The sequence below is a fragment of the Leucoraja erinacea genome, chromosome 35 (genome assembly GCF_028641065.1).
Source record: "Leucoraja erinacea ecotype New England chromosome 35, Leri_hhj_1, whole genome shotgun sequence".
Classification (NCBI taxonomy): Eukaryota; Metazoa; Chordata; class Chondrichthyes; order Rajiformes; family Rajidae; genus Leucoraja; species Leucoraja erinaceus.
Window position 1 is genome coordinate 4689996 of NC_073411.1, and position 15985 is coordinate 4705980.

Genomic DNA, 15985 nt, shown 5'->3' on the forward strand with positions numbered 1-15985 from the left:
AAGCCTTACTGAAGTCCATGTACACAACATCTACAGCTCTGCCCTCATCGACCTTTTTGGTCACGTCTTCAAAAAACTCAGATTTGTAAGACACGACCTCCCATGTACAAAACCATGCTGACTTTCCCTAATTATCCCTTGTCCGTCTAATTGCCTGTATAACCTATCCCTCAGAATACTCTCTAGTAACTTTCCAACTCCAGATGTTAAGGTCACTGGCCTAAAGTTCCCAGCATTTTCCCTGCAGCCCTTCGTGAATAGAGGCACAACATTTGCCACCCTCCAGTCTTCCGGCAGCTCTCCTGTATTTAAAGATGACTTGTAGATTTCAACCAGGGCTCCCGCAACTTCCTCTCTGGTTTCCCACAATGTCCTCGGATATATCTGATCAGGCCCTGGAGATTTGACTACCTTCATACACGATATCACGATAGTTACTCCAGCATTTTGCATTTATCCTCGGTGTAAACTGGCATCTGCAGTTCCTTCCTACATCTCTCCCCTCAGTAACGGGTGTCCAAAGATCAGGAGCGCGGGCCTGAAATGTAGCCAACACTTGAGGAGCAGCCCCTCCAGACACTCAAACAGGGATGTCGTTGTTTCCATGGCTGGTCTCAGCGTGGTTCTGCCAATGCAGGAAGGAGCTTGTCAGAAGCAGATGGTGTCAGATTCCACCCACACCCCAGCTGTTAGTGGTTTCCCATTTAATGACCCTGTGGGATCAGGTAACCTCGCACAAGTGGCCGGTTATGTTTGCATATGGAGCCGGCAGCGTTCAAAGCCAAGCCCCCTCTGAGCTGCTGTTCCTGCCTTCAGGAAGATGTTTCAAGTTTAGAAGTTTAGAGATACAGTGTGGAAACAGGAATTCACAAGTCCACGCCAACCACTGATCACCCATACACTAGTTAGTTTAGTTTAGTTTGGTTAAGTTTGGTTTAGTTTGGTTTAGTTTAGTTTAGTTTAGTTTGGTTTAGTTTGGTTTAGTTTAGTTTAGTTTAGTTTAGTTTAGTTTAGTTTAGTTTAGTTTAGTTTAGTTTAGTTTAGTTTGGTTTAGTTTGGTTTAGTTTGGTTTGGTTTGGTTTGGTTTGGTTCGGTTCAATGATACATCATGGAATTAGGCCCTTCAACCCACTGAGCCTACGCCAAGCATCGATCACGTGTACACTAGTTTAATTTAGTTTAGTTTAGTTTCGAGATACAGTGTGGGAACAGGAACTTTGGCCCACTGAGACCGCACCGATCACTGATCACCCATACACTAGTTCTATGTTATCCCACTTTTGCGTCCTACACCCATTGTGAAGGTAGTAACCCCTTCTGTTTTGCACCGTGTGAATGCTGTGTGGCCGTGTTAAGTTGTTTCCTCCGGGTGCTCCGGTTTCCTTCCACACTCCAAAGACATACAGGTTTGTAGGTTCATTGGCTTTTTGTAAAACTGTATATTGTCCCTTGTGTGTGTGGGATAGTGCTAGTGTTAGGGTGATCGATGTTCAGCACAGACTCGATGGGCTGATGTTCTTATTTCCATACTGTATCTCTAAGCTAAACTAAACTAGTGTACCTCTACAGTTCAGCGTTGTATCTCTAGGCGGTCACGGTGGCGCAGCGGTAGAGTTGCTGTCTTACAGCGAATCCGGGTTCGATCCCGACTATGGGTGCTGTCTGTACGGAGTTTGTACCTTCTCCCCATGACCTGCGTTGGTTTTTTATCCGAGATCTTCGGTTTCCTCCCACACCCCAGACATGGGTTAATTGGCTTGGTAAATGTAAAAATTGTCCCTCGTGGGTGTCAGATAGTCTTAATGTGCGGGGATCTCTGGTCGGCGCGGACCCGGTGGGCTGAAGGGCCTGTTTCCGTGCTGTATCTATAAACTAAACTGAAAACTAAAGTCTAAACGACTAAGTGGTGTGCAGTCCGACCATCATTGCTACCTGTCATGGCATGTCTGTCCAGACACCGTTGCTTGGATGATGAATAAATCTAACTGGTGCCAATGTTTGACACCGTTGACAAATTAGGTGCTGGTTCTGTCAAGAACATGCTCTAATGCGTTATTGGTAATCTTCTCTGTTTTTTTCCCCTCCCCTCTCCATTAGTTTATAGTTTCCTGTTTTTTTCTCTTATTTCTTTTCTTTCCATTGCTCTATCTTTCAAAAAAAAACATTAAAAAATAGAAGCTTTGTTTATATGTAATTGGTAAGCAAATCGTGTTTTGGTTAAGATATGTATATGCGTCTAATAAAAATATTATTAAAAAAAAGAACATGCTCTGACTTTTACACAGTAACCCATGCCAGCAACCACTCTGAACCCACAAAGCTTCCATGTGCATGAATCAATTACTGCCAGCCAGCCAACAACCAAAATAAATACCATGATGTTGCAGTACTTGATTAATAATGAAACACTTTCAGATGACTCACTGCATTGGTTGGTGGTACATAATGGGTGTGACTGCTCCTGATGCTACAGAGACAGGAGAACTTAACTCCAGAGGCTACTTGTGATATTATTCAGAAATTCAAGTTATAAGTACTTTTTCTCACAGAGAGTTGTGAGTCTGTGGAATTCTCTGCCTCAGAGGGCGGTGGAGGCTGGTTCACTGGATACTTTCAAGACAGAGCTAGATAGGGCTCTTAATGATAGCGGAGTCAGGGGATATGGGGAGAAGGCAGGAACGGGGTACTGATTATGGATGATCAGCCATGATCACATTGAATGGCGGTGCTGGCTCGAAGGGCTGAATGGCCTACTCCTGCACCTATTGTCTATTATCTATTGTCTATTGTCTAAGGCATGCATCATCGGTCCACTGAATACATTTTGGCCGATAACACTCCAGATTGTAAAATGTTTTAACTCTTACCTGTTGGCTACCTAATACCACAGCTCCAGACCTCCTCTCCTCCAGCTTTCTTCCCCCCACCCCTTCAATCGGTCTGAAGAAGAATCTCGACCCAAAACATCACCTATCCAGAAAAGGAAACTCACGATAAGCACAAAAAGCTGGAGTAACTCAGCGGGACTGAAAAAGGGTCTTGACCCAAAACGTCACCCATTCCTTCTCTCCAGAGATGCTGCCTGTCCCAATGAGTTACTCCAGCATTTTGTGTCAATCTTCGGTGGGCCAGGGGCCAGGCAGCATCTCTGGAGGACATGGATAGGCAATGTTCTGCCAGACTGAAGAAGGGTCCCAACTTGAAACGTCGCCTATCAATGTACTCCAGAGATGCTGTCTGACCAGCTGAGTTACTCCAGCTTTTTCTGTCTATCATCAGTTTAAACCAGCATCTGCAGCTCCTTCCTACACAAAAGGAAACTCACTGTACCATGGTAAAAGTGATAACAAAGAACCCATCGAAGCATATTCGCCATGGATGATGCCTGACCCGCTGAGTTACTCCAGCACTTTGTGCCTTTTCGACTGAGTTTAGTCATAATATAGTGGCACGGTGGCGCAGCGGTAGAGTTGCTGCCTTACACCCATAGACCCCGGTTCAAACCCAACTATGGATGCTGCCTGTGCGGAGTTTGTACGTTCTCCCTGTGACCACCTTTGTTTGCTCTGGGTGCTGCAGTTTCCTCCCACACTCTGAAGACGTACAGGCTTGTAGGCCAATTGACTTTGGTAAAATCACAAATTGTCCCTAGCGTTAGTGCATGGGGATCGCTGGTCGGTGCGGACTCGGTGGGCCGAAAGGCCTGTGTCCGTGCTGTATGTCTAAACTAAACTGAAAGATTGGATTTTGCTTAATCTGTTCTCGTTCTGTTATCTTGTGTTCCCTAATTCTGGCCACTGAGGACATCTAGATAAGAAACTGCAGTGATTTACAGTATTATATGCTGCTAGGTATCAAGTTGCTTCCTTTGCAGTGAGTAACTAAATCTTTGCGCTGAGCCAGCGATTCTTTGCAGGGACTGAAGTTTTGCAGGGATAAAATGCTTAATGAAGAGGATGTTTGTGGCACTGTAGCAAGTGAACAATTATTTTATAGTGTATGCTTGTAGTTGGAATTTCGGAGGTTGCAGGTGGTTGCCGGAGGTTGCAGGTAGTGCAAGCAGGTAGGGAGACTGACAAAAACCTCCGGGAACCGCACGGAAACCTTGGGTGGGGCGCAAAGTCTCCAGAGGTTTCCGTTCAGGTTTCCTAAGTGGGACAGGGGCAAAACTCTCCCTCATGCTCGAGTGTAGTCTCCGCGTACTCGAGGCCTGAGCCAGATCGCGGCGTATTTTTCAGTATTTAAAAAAATGCCCGCGAGTAATATAAGGTCGTCATGGAAAATATTGATACATTTTTACTCGTAGGTTTAGTCGTAGTAGGTCGGCATGTTAGTCGTGGGTAATCGAGGGCAGTTGAAGGTAGTCGAAGGGAGGCTGAAGGGAGATTGAAGGAGATCGAAGGAGGTCTTCAACATGCCATTTTTTCAAACTTAGGTCGCCAAAGTGGGACAGCCCCTTTACAAGTGCCAAAGACTCGGTTTCAATCCCGACTACGGGTGCTGTCTGTACAAAAGCTGATGTGACTTTAGTGGGGGAGGGATAGAGAGAGAGGAAATGCCGGGGCTACCTGAAGTGAGAGAAATCAAAATTCATACCACAGGGCTGTAAGCTGGTCAAGCGAAATATGAGATGCTGTTCCTCCAATTCGTGTCAGCCCTACTCTGACAATGGAGAAGACCCAGGACAGAAAGGTCTGTGTGGGAATGGGAATGGGGTGTTAAGGTGTTTAGTGACTGGGCGATCAGGTTAGCTCAGGAGGGCTGAGCCAAGGTGTTCAGCGAAACGATCGCCCAGTCTATGTTCGGTCTTGCCAATGTATATGAGTCCACATCTTGAACAACTGATACAGTAGATGAGGTTGGAGGAGGTGCAAGTGAACCTCTGTCTCATCTGAAAGGACTGTCGGGGTCCCTGGACAGAGTCGATGGGGGAGGTATAGGGAGGGGGTGGTCTGGGAGGGATCACCACCTTCCCAGGAGAGGGATGGAGCGAGGGATAGAGTGGGGTTGTTCTGCCCACAGCTAACAAACTGGGGCTGGTGGAGACTGGGAGAGGGCGAGAGAGGGAGGGAGGGGGAGAGAGGGGGAGGAAAGGGGAGGGGGGAGGGGTAGAGAGGCGAAGGGATAAAGTGGGAGGGAGATAGTGCTGTGCGTTAAAGCGCATGCAGCAAGGGGAGGGAGTGAGCGGGCCAGTGTGTTAATGAGCTGGCGGTGTAGAGGAGAGGAGAGGAGAGGGCAGGGCGACGGGATCGTGCGTTAAAGCGCCCGGGGCGAAGTTTGCAACCAAGCCTGGTGCGCGGAGCCTCTCTCCCCTAAACAAGGGCGCAGAGCGGGCACCCCTGGTCCTCTGTAGAAGGACACCCCCACCCTCTGCATCCCCCGTCCTCCCTCTCTCCTGACTCCCAGTCTTAACAAGGGTCTGGACCCGAAACGGCACCCATTGCTTCTCTCCAGAGATGCTGCCTGTCCCGCTGAGTTACCCCAGCCTCTGGTGCCGGTCTCCGGGGAGAATGCTGCTGGCTGCCATGGTGCTGTGCTGCTGCTGCTGCTTGCAGGTGGTGAGGGGCCGAGCGGTCGGGCAGGGCTGCCCGGAGGTGTGTGAGCTGTCCCGGTGCCCCCCTGTCACGGGCAACTGCAGCCAGGGCCAGGCGCTGGACGGATGCGGCTGTTGCCCCGTGTGCGCCGCGGCCGAGGGCCAGAGCTGCGGCGGGAGGCACGGCCAGTGCGCCCCGGCTTTCCAGTGCCTACACCCCGCCGGCAAACGCAAGCGGGGCACCTGCGGCTGCCCGCAGCCCGGGCCCGTGTGTGGCAGCGATGGCCGCACATACTCGTCCGTCTGCAGCCTGAAGGCATCAAGCAACGGGCAGCTGGACTCCAACGCACTGCCCGTCATCCTCATCCAGAGGGGAGCGTGTGATGCAGGTATGGAGGGAGAGGGGAGGAGGGGAGGGGGATGGAGGGGAGGGGAGGGAGAGGGAGGGGAGAGGGGAGAGGAGGGGAGAGGGGAGGGGGGGGAGGGGAGAGAGGGTGAGGGGAGGGGGGGAGGGGAGGGGGGGGGGGAGGGGGGGGGGGGAGAGGGGAGGGGGAGGGGGAGAGGGGGGGAGAGGGGGGAGGGGGGGGGGAGAGGGGGGGGGGGGGGGGGGGAGGGGGGAGAAGCAAGGGGGGAGAGAGGGGAGAGAGAGGGAGGGAGAGGAGGGGAGGGGGAGAGAGGAGAGGGGGGAGGAGGGAAGAGGGGAGGGAAGAGGGGAGGGGAGAGGGGGGAGGAGGGGGAGGGGGAGGGGGGAGAGAGAGAGAGAGGGGGAGGGGGAAAGGGGGGAGGGGGGGAGGAAGGGAGAGAAGGAGAGAGAGAGATGGAGGAGAGAGGGAGAGGAACAATAGAGGAGAGGGGAGGGAGAGAGAGGTGTGGGCTGGTGTATGGGGGAGGGGGTTTGTGCATTGGTGAGAGGGAGGGGCATGGGTCGGTGCATAGAGGGGTGGGGATGAGGTGTAGTCAATGTACAGCGCAGAGGGAGATGGGTGGTTGGGTTTCTGCCAAGCCTGGGCAAGAGGTAGGTGCGCCAACTTGGGAAGGGCAGAGAGTTGGCATGCACTGTGATGTTGCCAGGATGGGGTGGAATGGAGGCCACGCATCGTATTTTGAGGTAGGGTTAGATGGGCTGAACGGCCGCACTCTGCTGCACCCACGTCTAAATTATTACTGCTCCCCCCCCCCCCCCCCCCCCCCCCCCCCACCCCGCCCCCCCCCCCACCCCATTGCTTCTGTTTCCCCCACCCTCTAGACCAAAGCTGCCCGCAATCATGTCCACTTTCCCCACGCTGCCTCGGCAAGGCCAGCAGCATAATCAAGGACCAGTCGCACCCCAGCCACTACCTCTTCTCCCCTCTCCCATCAGCCAAAAGATGCAGAAGCAAAGATCAGTGTCTTTGTACAGAAATGTGAAAACGCACACCTCTAGATTCAGGGACAGTTTCTTCCCAGCTGTTATCAGGCAACTGAACCATCTTACCACGACCAGAGAGCAGTCTTGAGCTACTATCTACCTCTTTGATGACCCTCGGACTATCCTTGATCGGACTTTGCTAGCTTTACCTTGCGCTAAACGTTATTCCCTTATCATGTGTCTGTGCACTGTGAATGGCTCGATTGTGACCATGTATTGTCTTTCTGCTGACAAATGCGCTTCACTGTACCTCGGTGCACGTGACAATAAACTAAACTGAACTTATTCGGGCTCTCACTTGGGGACGTTCTCCTAAGATATGAACCCTTTCATGTCAACATTTCTTGGCACACTCATGTCAATTGTCAATTGTTCCCTGCTGTGGTCTTCAAGCCATCAGCTTCATCATTTGTGGCTTCATTCAACCCCAGTAAGAATGTATTGGTGAATCATAATCAAATGTGCCTCTGCCAACGGAAATGCATTCTCCATTAGTTTCATCAAAACAAATGTTGCGTGGGCCAAGGAATTGGCAATTCCTCAAAGTGGTTTTGGGAATGAAGATACAGCACGGAAACAGGCCCTTCGGCCCACCAAGTCCGCGCCGACCATCGATCACCCCATCGCACTAGTTCCAAGTTATCCCACTTTCGCATCCACTCCCCTCACACCCGAGGTGAATTTGCGTTCAATTAACCTCACAAACCCGCATGTCATTGGGATTTGGGAGGAAACCCACGTGGTCACAGGGAGAACGTGCAAACTCCGCACAGACAGCATCCGAGGTCAGCTCGAATCCGAGTCTGGAGCAACTCTACCAGCTGCGTCATTATACTGTATTCGCTTACATTTATATCTTTCAAGGGGCTGTTCATTCATACATTCTAGGAGCAGAATAAGGCCATTCGGCCCATCATGTCTACTCCGCCATTCAATCATGGCTGATCTATCTTTCCCTCTCAATTTCATTCTCCTTCCATCGCCCTATAACCCCTGACATCCTTACTACTACAAATAATCTATCTATCTCTGCCTTAGAAAATTCCATTGACTTGGCCTCCACAACCTTCTGTGGCAATGAATTCCACAGATTCACCACCCTCTGACTAAAAAAATTCCTGCTCATATCCTTTGTAAAGGTTCATCCTTTTATTCTGAAGCTGTGGCCTCTGGCCCTAAACTCTCTAACTAGTGGAAAAATCCTCTTCAAAATCACTCTGTCCAGGCCTTGCACTATTTGGTAGGTTTCAATGAAGTACCCCCCACCCCCCCACCCCCTCATCCTTCTAAACACAAAATGCTTGGTTGAAACCAGTGTTCCTTCGTACACAAAAATAAAAAATGATTGCCGGCTCCAGTTTTGGGAGTCGGCCGGCTTAATGGCCAACTTGGGTCTGCTTACTGTCAGCAACAAGTGAGATCCTTAAACAAAAGCACACCCAGTGCTGACGTAACTCAGCGGGTCAGGCAGCATCTCTGGAAGGAAGGAACTGCAGGGGCTGGTTTAAACCAAAGAGAGGTACAAAATGCTGGAGTAACTCAGCGGGACAGGCAGCATCTCTGGAGAGAAGGAATGCGTAAACCTTTCGGGTCGAGGCCCTTCTTCAATCTTCTTCACCCTCTCTCCAGAGATGCTGCCTGGCCCGCTCAGTTACTCCAGCATTCTGGGTCTATCACTGGAGAACATGGATGTCTTAAGCAAAGCAGATATGCTGGCTCGTGTCAGCTCGGGTGCTCAAGGTGACTCGGTGGGAGAGGACAACCCTAACGTTCATTATTTACCTCAGCCCTTTCAGTAATCTCTGTCGTTCCTTCCAAAGCCATCGGACGTGCCAATTCACTGCAAATGGTTTGAGTTTACTTGTTGTTCCACTCATGCAGAGTGGGTGGGTCATGTCTGCTTGAAGCCAACGCTCAGTCAGCTCAATGGGAATCTTTCTGCCTTGGAACCTTGGAAGCTGGCCACTGTCCTCTTGGCTTCCTTTCCCACTCAATAAGCATCTGACCAGCCCCACCCCACCTCTCCCCCATCATTGTCCACAGCAAACTCTGTCAGTGCCACCAGATATATCTGAGGAAGGGATGTGCTGGCATTGGAGAGGGTCGATAGGAGGTCTACGAGAATGATCCCCAGGAATAATTAAAGGTAGACAAAAATGCTGGAGAAACTCAGCAGGTGAGGCAGCAACCATGGAGCGAAGGAATAGGTGACGTTTCGGGTCGAGTCCCTTCTTCAGACTGATGTGGGGGTGGGGCAGGAAGAAGAAAGGGAGAGGCGGAGACAGTGGGCTGTAGGAGAGCTGGGAAGAGGAGGGGAAGGAGGGAGAAAGCAAGGACTACCTGAAATTGGAAAAGTCAATGTTCATACAACTGGGGTGTAAACTACCCAAGCGAAATATGAGACTAGTTGGTGGAGTGGTGTTCATCTGGAATTCATTGCCAGGATGTTGGTGAGTTGTCTCTTTTGTTGCTCTCAATGGGGCAGTTAATGGGTTCTCAGTGAACGGCACGTGGCCACGGAGGGTGGGGTGGGTTGGGGTACTGGGATGGATTCAGTGACTCATGTGGAAACCTGGGTCACATTGTAACAGTTGCACAACCTGGCCATTCTCACTTTACCGCTTCTGGACACTTGATGCCCACAGTTTTCTGGAATCTTAACCTGACAGCCGCTCACAGCTCCATGGTTGGCTCTTTTACATTTTAGAGATGCAGCGTGGAAACAGGCCCTTCGGCCCACCTAGTCCATGCCGCCCATCAATCACCCTTTTGCACAAAAGATGGCGCCCTAGCCGGGCAACTATCCGCGTGCTGGACCCAGAAGTGGGTCTGTAATCATTCATTACAATCCCTCTCTTAAACCTCTGTGCCAACAGCTGATATTTCATTGGACTTTACTGGGCTTTATCTTGTCTCGACCCGGAACATCAGCCATTCCTTCTCTCCAGAGTTACTGCCTGTCCCGCTGAGTTACTCCAGCATTTTGTGTCTACCCAGCCTGTGACAGCTGGATACACCAGCCCTTGTTCAGGGGAGGAACACTCGTTCCAGAGACTGGATTATGTGTCCTTCACAGCTGATGGTTCTGTGATGAGATTGTTTGTCCATTGTTGAAATGAACATCTTTCAACAGCTGTGGGAGCATTGCTACTGCTGTCTGTCGCTGGCCTGCTGCCTTCTGCCAGAAGGGAGAGAGAGTGATACAGTGTGGAAACAGGCCCTTCGTCCCAACTTGCCCACACCCGTCCCAGGTACACTGGTCCCACCTGCCTGTTCAATCTGCAGTCCTCTCTGCCTGCTAATGCCAGCATGGTGGAGCAGTAGTAGTGTTGCTGCCTCACAATGCCAAGGACCCAGGTTCGATCCTGACTACGGGCGCTGTCTGTACGGATGTAAATTGTCCCTAATGTGTGCGGGGATATCGCTGGTCGGCACGGACTCGGTGGGCCGAAGGGCCTGTCTCCGCACTATATCCCTAAACTAAACTAAACTAAACTAAAACAAGAAGATAGACGCAAAAGCTGGAGTAACTCAGCGGCACAGGCAACACCTCTGGGGAGAAGGAATGGCTGACGTTTCGGGTCGAGATCCTTCTTCAAACTTGAAATAAAATCTGGGTAGACAATAGACAACAGACAATAGATGCAGGAGTAGGCCATTCGGCCCTTCAAGCCAGCACCGCCATTTAATGTGATCATGGCTGATCATCCCCAATCAGTACCCCGTTCCTGCCTTCTCCCCATATCCCCTAACTCCGCTATTTTTAAGAGCCCTATCTAGCTGTCTCTTGAAAACATCCAGAGAACCGGCCTCCATTGCCCTCTGAGGCAGAGAATTCCACAGACTCACCACCCTCTGTGAGAAGAAGTGTTTCCTCGTCTCCGTTCTAAATGGCTTACTCTTTATTCTTAAACTGTGACCCCTGGTGCTGGACTCCCCTAATATCGGGAACATGTTTCCTGCACATCGTATAGTTAATACCCTATCTGAGGAAGGGTTTCGATCCAAAATTGTAGATCAACCATATTAATCTCTGTCAATATAGCCTTCGTATATTATTCATGATGCACATTCCACCGTGTAATCCAGTCCGGGATTTGAGTGGGACTGCAGATACTGATAACAACCTGCTTGGTCCCTTAGCTTGCAGTCTGTAAGACGATGCAACGAGTGCAATAGTACGTATTATTCTCTCATCATAGGTTTTAATCAATGCTTTGTGGTCCACCTAATACTTTGTAATAGTTTGATTTCAAAAGAATAACTGCGACCAATCCATGTTCACCAGAGATGCTCCCTGACCCGCTGAGTTACTCCAGCACGTTGTGGCCTCATGAACTTACTCAGTCAGCATTGGGCTGAAGCCATTCCATTCTTTTGGGAGCATTCCATGTTGTTCTGGCTCCTTGTTAGAGGGCTTGGAATCACTGAAACTTTAACAGGAGCTGCCAAAGCATCAGTACAAGACAACAAAACGTGTAGGAAGGGACTGCAGATGCTGGTTTAGACCAAAGATAGACACAAAAAGCTGGAGTAACTCAGTGGGACAGGCAGCATCTCTGGAGAGAAGGAATGGGTGACGTTTCGGGTCGAGACTCGACCCGAAACGTCACCCATTCCTTCTCTCCAGAGATGTTGCCTGTCCCGCTGAGTTACTCCAGCTTTATAGTCAGTAGACAATAGGTGCAGGAGTTGGCCATTCGTCCCTTCGAGCCAGCACCATAACCAAATACAACACAACACAACACAATAAAATGCCTTGCGTGTCCATTGGTAGTAATGAGGCCCTTGTTGTAAGAACTGTAAGAACTGCATCACTGTGTACTTTGTAGAGATACTGTGTCCGTGCCGAATACCGAGTCTGTGCCAACCAGCGATCACCCTGTACACTGACACTATCCTTCGCACACTAGGGGACAATTTACAAAGTGCAGAAGGAAATCGGAGCACCCGGAGAAAACCCACAGGGACAACATGCATCTCGGTACAGACAGCACCCGTTGTCAGAATCGAACCTGGGTCTCTGGCGCTGTAAGGCTGCAGGTCTACCACTGTGCCACCGAGCCACTTCTGTTGCCATTCTCGATTTGAGCAGCATAAGAAGCAAGTGTTGCAAGGCAGAGTTAATACAAGCATTCCTCGTTCAATACCACATGTAGGAGGACTTTTCGGCCCATCGAGTCTGTGCCAGCTCAAATGAGCAGGGCGACACAGTTCCACCGCAATAGCTTTGCTGCCTCACAGCGAACAAGAATCAGATTCAATCCTGACTTCAGGTGCTGTCTGTGCAGAGTTTGCACCTTCTCCCTGTGACCACGTCAGTTTTCCCCGGGTGCTCCAGTTTCCCCCCACACTCCAAAGACGTGCAGGTTTGTAGGTTAATTGGCTTCTGTAAATTGTAAAAATTGTTCCTAGTGTGGAGGATAGTGCTAATGTATGGGGTGATCGCTGGTCGGCATGGACCCGGTGGGCTGAAGGGCCTGTTTCCGCGCTGTATCTTTAAAGTCTACAGTCTAAAGAGCATTTCCATTCCCTACTAATTCCAACCTATTCTCCCTGAATTCCCATCAAGTCTCCTGAGATTCTACCACTCACCTACACACCAGGAGTAATCTTACAGTGGCCAATTAAACTACCAACTCGCGTCTGCCATTAGCTAATGGAGGAAGCCTGGTCTGTAGGTCTTGGCTAAACATCCTGTCTGAAGCCGAGTGGAATATTATTCTTGGACATGGGCATGGAATACAGAGTCTTTACTGCTCAGCTGAAGAGTACATTAATGTCGCCTCTGATTAAGTGTACCAGAACAGGAATGTTTGGGTTCCCTTCTGTCACGGCTGTCATTTCATTAACACATCTGAGACTTTAGGAATGATGGCTTTCTAGTGATCAAATCAAAAGTTCATGAGGAATAGGAGTAGAATTAGACCATTCAGCCCAGAATGGTAGAAAGCCCAGCAAAAATCTTGACAATCATTCCCTTAAACTACTGATCAAATTAAACCTAATTCTGGTCAACTCTTTCCCACAATAAGTAAAGGGTCTGTCCCACTTGGGCGTCATTTGCGCCTCATTTACGCATCATGTAGAAAATTGGTCGACGTGTCGTGACGTGTAGGTGACGCGCGCAGAGCGCATGGTGAGGCGTGGAATCTGCACGGTGGCGCGCGGTATCGCACGGCGCTACAGGATTTTGTAGTGTACAGAAATCCTCGCTTACACACGCTGATGCATTGGCGTTGCACGCTAACGTCCCAACATTGAACGTGGTGACATCACCGTGGATCAACGTCCGTAAACATGCGCCGCCCATACGCAGTGGGCCCGACTTTTGCTCGTCATGTAACATCTAACCTCGTCCACACAGACCGTTTCTTGCGAGCCTTTCTTGTTGCACTCCTGCCTGGCTGATCTGTAAGTATGAGGGCTGCTGCTAACAGAAGCCTCTGTTGTTGCTGCAGCAATACAATCTGTAGTTCTTCCATGATGGTCATGATGCAGAATAGGGAAGCAGGGTATTCTAATGACGTCACGCGCACCAGACGGCTGTGCTGACGCACGATGACGCACGATGATGCTTAAGTATGTACCATTGTGTGTAGGAAGGAACAGCTGATGCTGGTTTAAACCGAAGATAGAAGATAGACACATAAAGTTGGAGTAACTTAGCGGGACAGGCAGCATCTCCGGGGAGAAGGAATAGCTGACGTTTCGGGTCGAAACTCGAGATCTAAAGAAGGGTCTCGACTCGAAACGTTACCCACTCCTTCTCTCCAGAGATGCTGCCTGTCCCGCTGAGTTAGTCATAGTCATAGGGTGATACAGTGTGGAAACAGGTCCTTCAGCCCAACTTGCCCACACCGGCCAACATGTCCCAGCTATACTAGAACCACCTGCCTGCGCTTGTTCCATATCCAAACCTGTTCAATCCTTGTATCTATCTTACTGTTTCTTGAACGTTGGGATAGTCCCTGCCTCAACTACCTCCTCTGACAGCTTGTTCCATACACCCACCACCCTTTGTGTGAAACTCCAGCTTTTTGTGTACCTTTTTACTAACCGCTTTAAACTTTGCCCGGTTTAGGTCTTCAGCATCCAGACAGCATGAGGTTGAAGTTTAACTTCATCGCAGACGTGGTGGAGAAAATCGCTCCCGCCGTGGTACATCTGGAGCTTTATCGGAGGTGAGAAAGGTTGACTTTAACTGTGGGTGCAAGCACACACTTGCTAATGTTTCCTCACTCAGACTGGAGTAGGGTGTTTAGTTTAATTTAGTCTAGTTTAGAGATACAGCACGGAAACAGGCCCTTCTGTCCACCAAGTCCGTGCCGACCAACACAAGCATACACAAACACTAGGGAGAAATTTCACTTATACCAAGTATACAAACCCATGCCAATTAACCTACAAACCTGTACGTCTTTGGAGTGTGGGAGGAAACCGAAGATCTCGGAGAAAACCCACACGGGTCACAGGGAGAAGGTACAAACTCCGTACAGACAGCACCCGGAGGTAGATGGAATCTCAAGAGACTGCAGATGCTTGACTCTTGTGCCAAACACAAAGTGCTGGAAGGAACCCAACGGGTCAGGCAGCATCTGTGGAGGGGAAGGGTCAGATAGCACCTGTGGAGAGATTAAAATGGAAGGGCTACGTTTGATGGGTAGATGGAACTATCTGGGAGAGGGGAATGAAACTAAGTGATAGGAGGTGTGTGGAGGAAGCAGTTGGAGGTGGGGGGGGGGGGGGGGGGGGGGGGGGGGGGGGGAAGGAAGGGAGAACACATGATGTACAGGTTCCCCGAAGACCCCACAATTGGATAAGAAGATAGTTTGGCCTCCAACGCCAATGCTGGAGTTTAAAATCGGGGATGTTTTATTGGAATTGGTCATGGGGTCGGTGGATGTTTAAGAAGGAACTGCAGATGCTGGAAAATTGAAGGTAGACAAAAATGCTGGAGGAACTCAGCGGGTGAGGCAGCATCTAAGGAGCGAAGGAAATAGGCAACGTTTCGGGTAGATACCCATCTTCATGTTGGTGGATTGTCGCCTAGAACATTGTCTGCTTTGGTCTCCTTTGTCCAAAAAACAAACATAGTGACATTGGAGGCAGTACCTAGTGTGTCCGGAGTGGATGGGAAAGTGGGATAACATAGAACTAGTGTAAATGGTTGATCGATGGCCGGCATGGACTCGGTGGGCTGAAGGGCCTGTTTTCCTGCTGCATCTCCAAACTAAACAACACCAAGGAGATTCACCGGCCTAATTCTGTGGAGAAGGTGGTTGCCCTTACGAGAGAGGTTAAATAGTTTGGGCCTTTCGAGTTTCGAAGAGTGAGGGGTGAACTTATTCAAACACAGCAGATGTTAGAGATGCGTGGCAAGGTAGATGTTGGCAGACACAAAATGCTGGAGTAACTCAGAGGGCAGGCAGCATCTCTGGAGGGAAGGAATGGGTTACGTTTCAGGTCGAGACCCTTCTTCAGATCTCGAGTTTCGACCCGAAACGTCAGCCATTCCTTCTCCCCAGAGTTGCTGGATGTCCCGCTGAGTTACTCCTGCTTAATGTGTCTAACTTCGGTTTAAACCAGCATCAGCTGTTCCTTCCTACACTCAAGGGCACACACTGGAGATACAGCGTGAAAACAGGCTCTTCAGCGCACCGAGTCCACGCCATCGATCACCGTTGACACTAGTTCCATGTAATCCCACTTTAACATCCACTCCCTACCCACTTCAGACAGACTCTATGACTCTGCGATTGCAACTTACACGCCTGTACGTCTGTGGGACGTGGCAGGAAACCGGAGCACCCGGAGGAAAACCACGCGGTAACAGGGAGAACGTGCAAACTCCGTACAGACAGCACCCAACGTCGGGATTGATCCCGGGTCTCTGAGGCAGCAGCTCCTCTCGGATGAACCACCATGCATAATTTTATTGGCAAAACATGAGAAGATACTTCCTACTTTCTAGTTCATAAATAAACTTATTCCGTGAAGGATTCGACTCCGGAAGTCTTGTGGGCCACAATGTAAGCAACTAA

At 50.0% G+C, this 15985-nt stretch overlaps 1 protein-coding gene across 1 annotated transcript in view; it reads left to right on the plus strand.

The window, feature by feature from the left end:
- Positions 1–5197: 5197 nt before the first annotated feature.
- The window catches only part of LOC129713213 (serine protease HTRA1-like), a 35612-nt gene continuing 24824 nt past the window's right edge, over positions 5198–15985 (plus strand). Inside the window, exons 1-2 of the mRNA XM_055662138.1 lie at positions 5198–5922; positions 14026–14125. Coding sequence (XP_055518113.1) covers positions 5457–5922; positions 14026–14125 — 566 coding nt within the window. The 5' untranslated portion in view covers positions 5198–5456. The remainder of the gene's footprint in view (positions 5923–14025; positions 14126–15985) is intronic.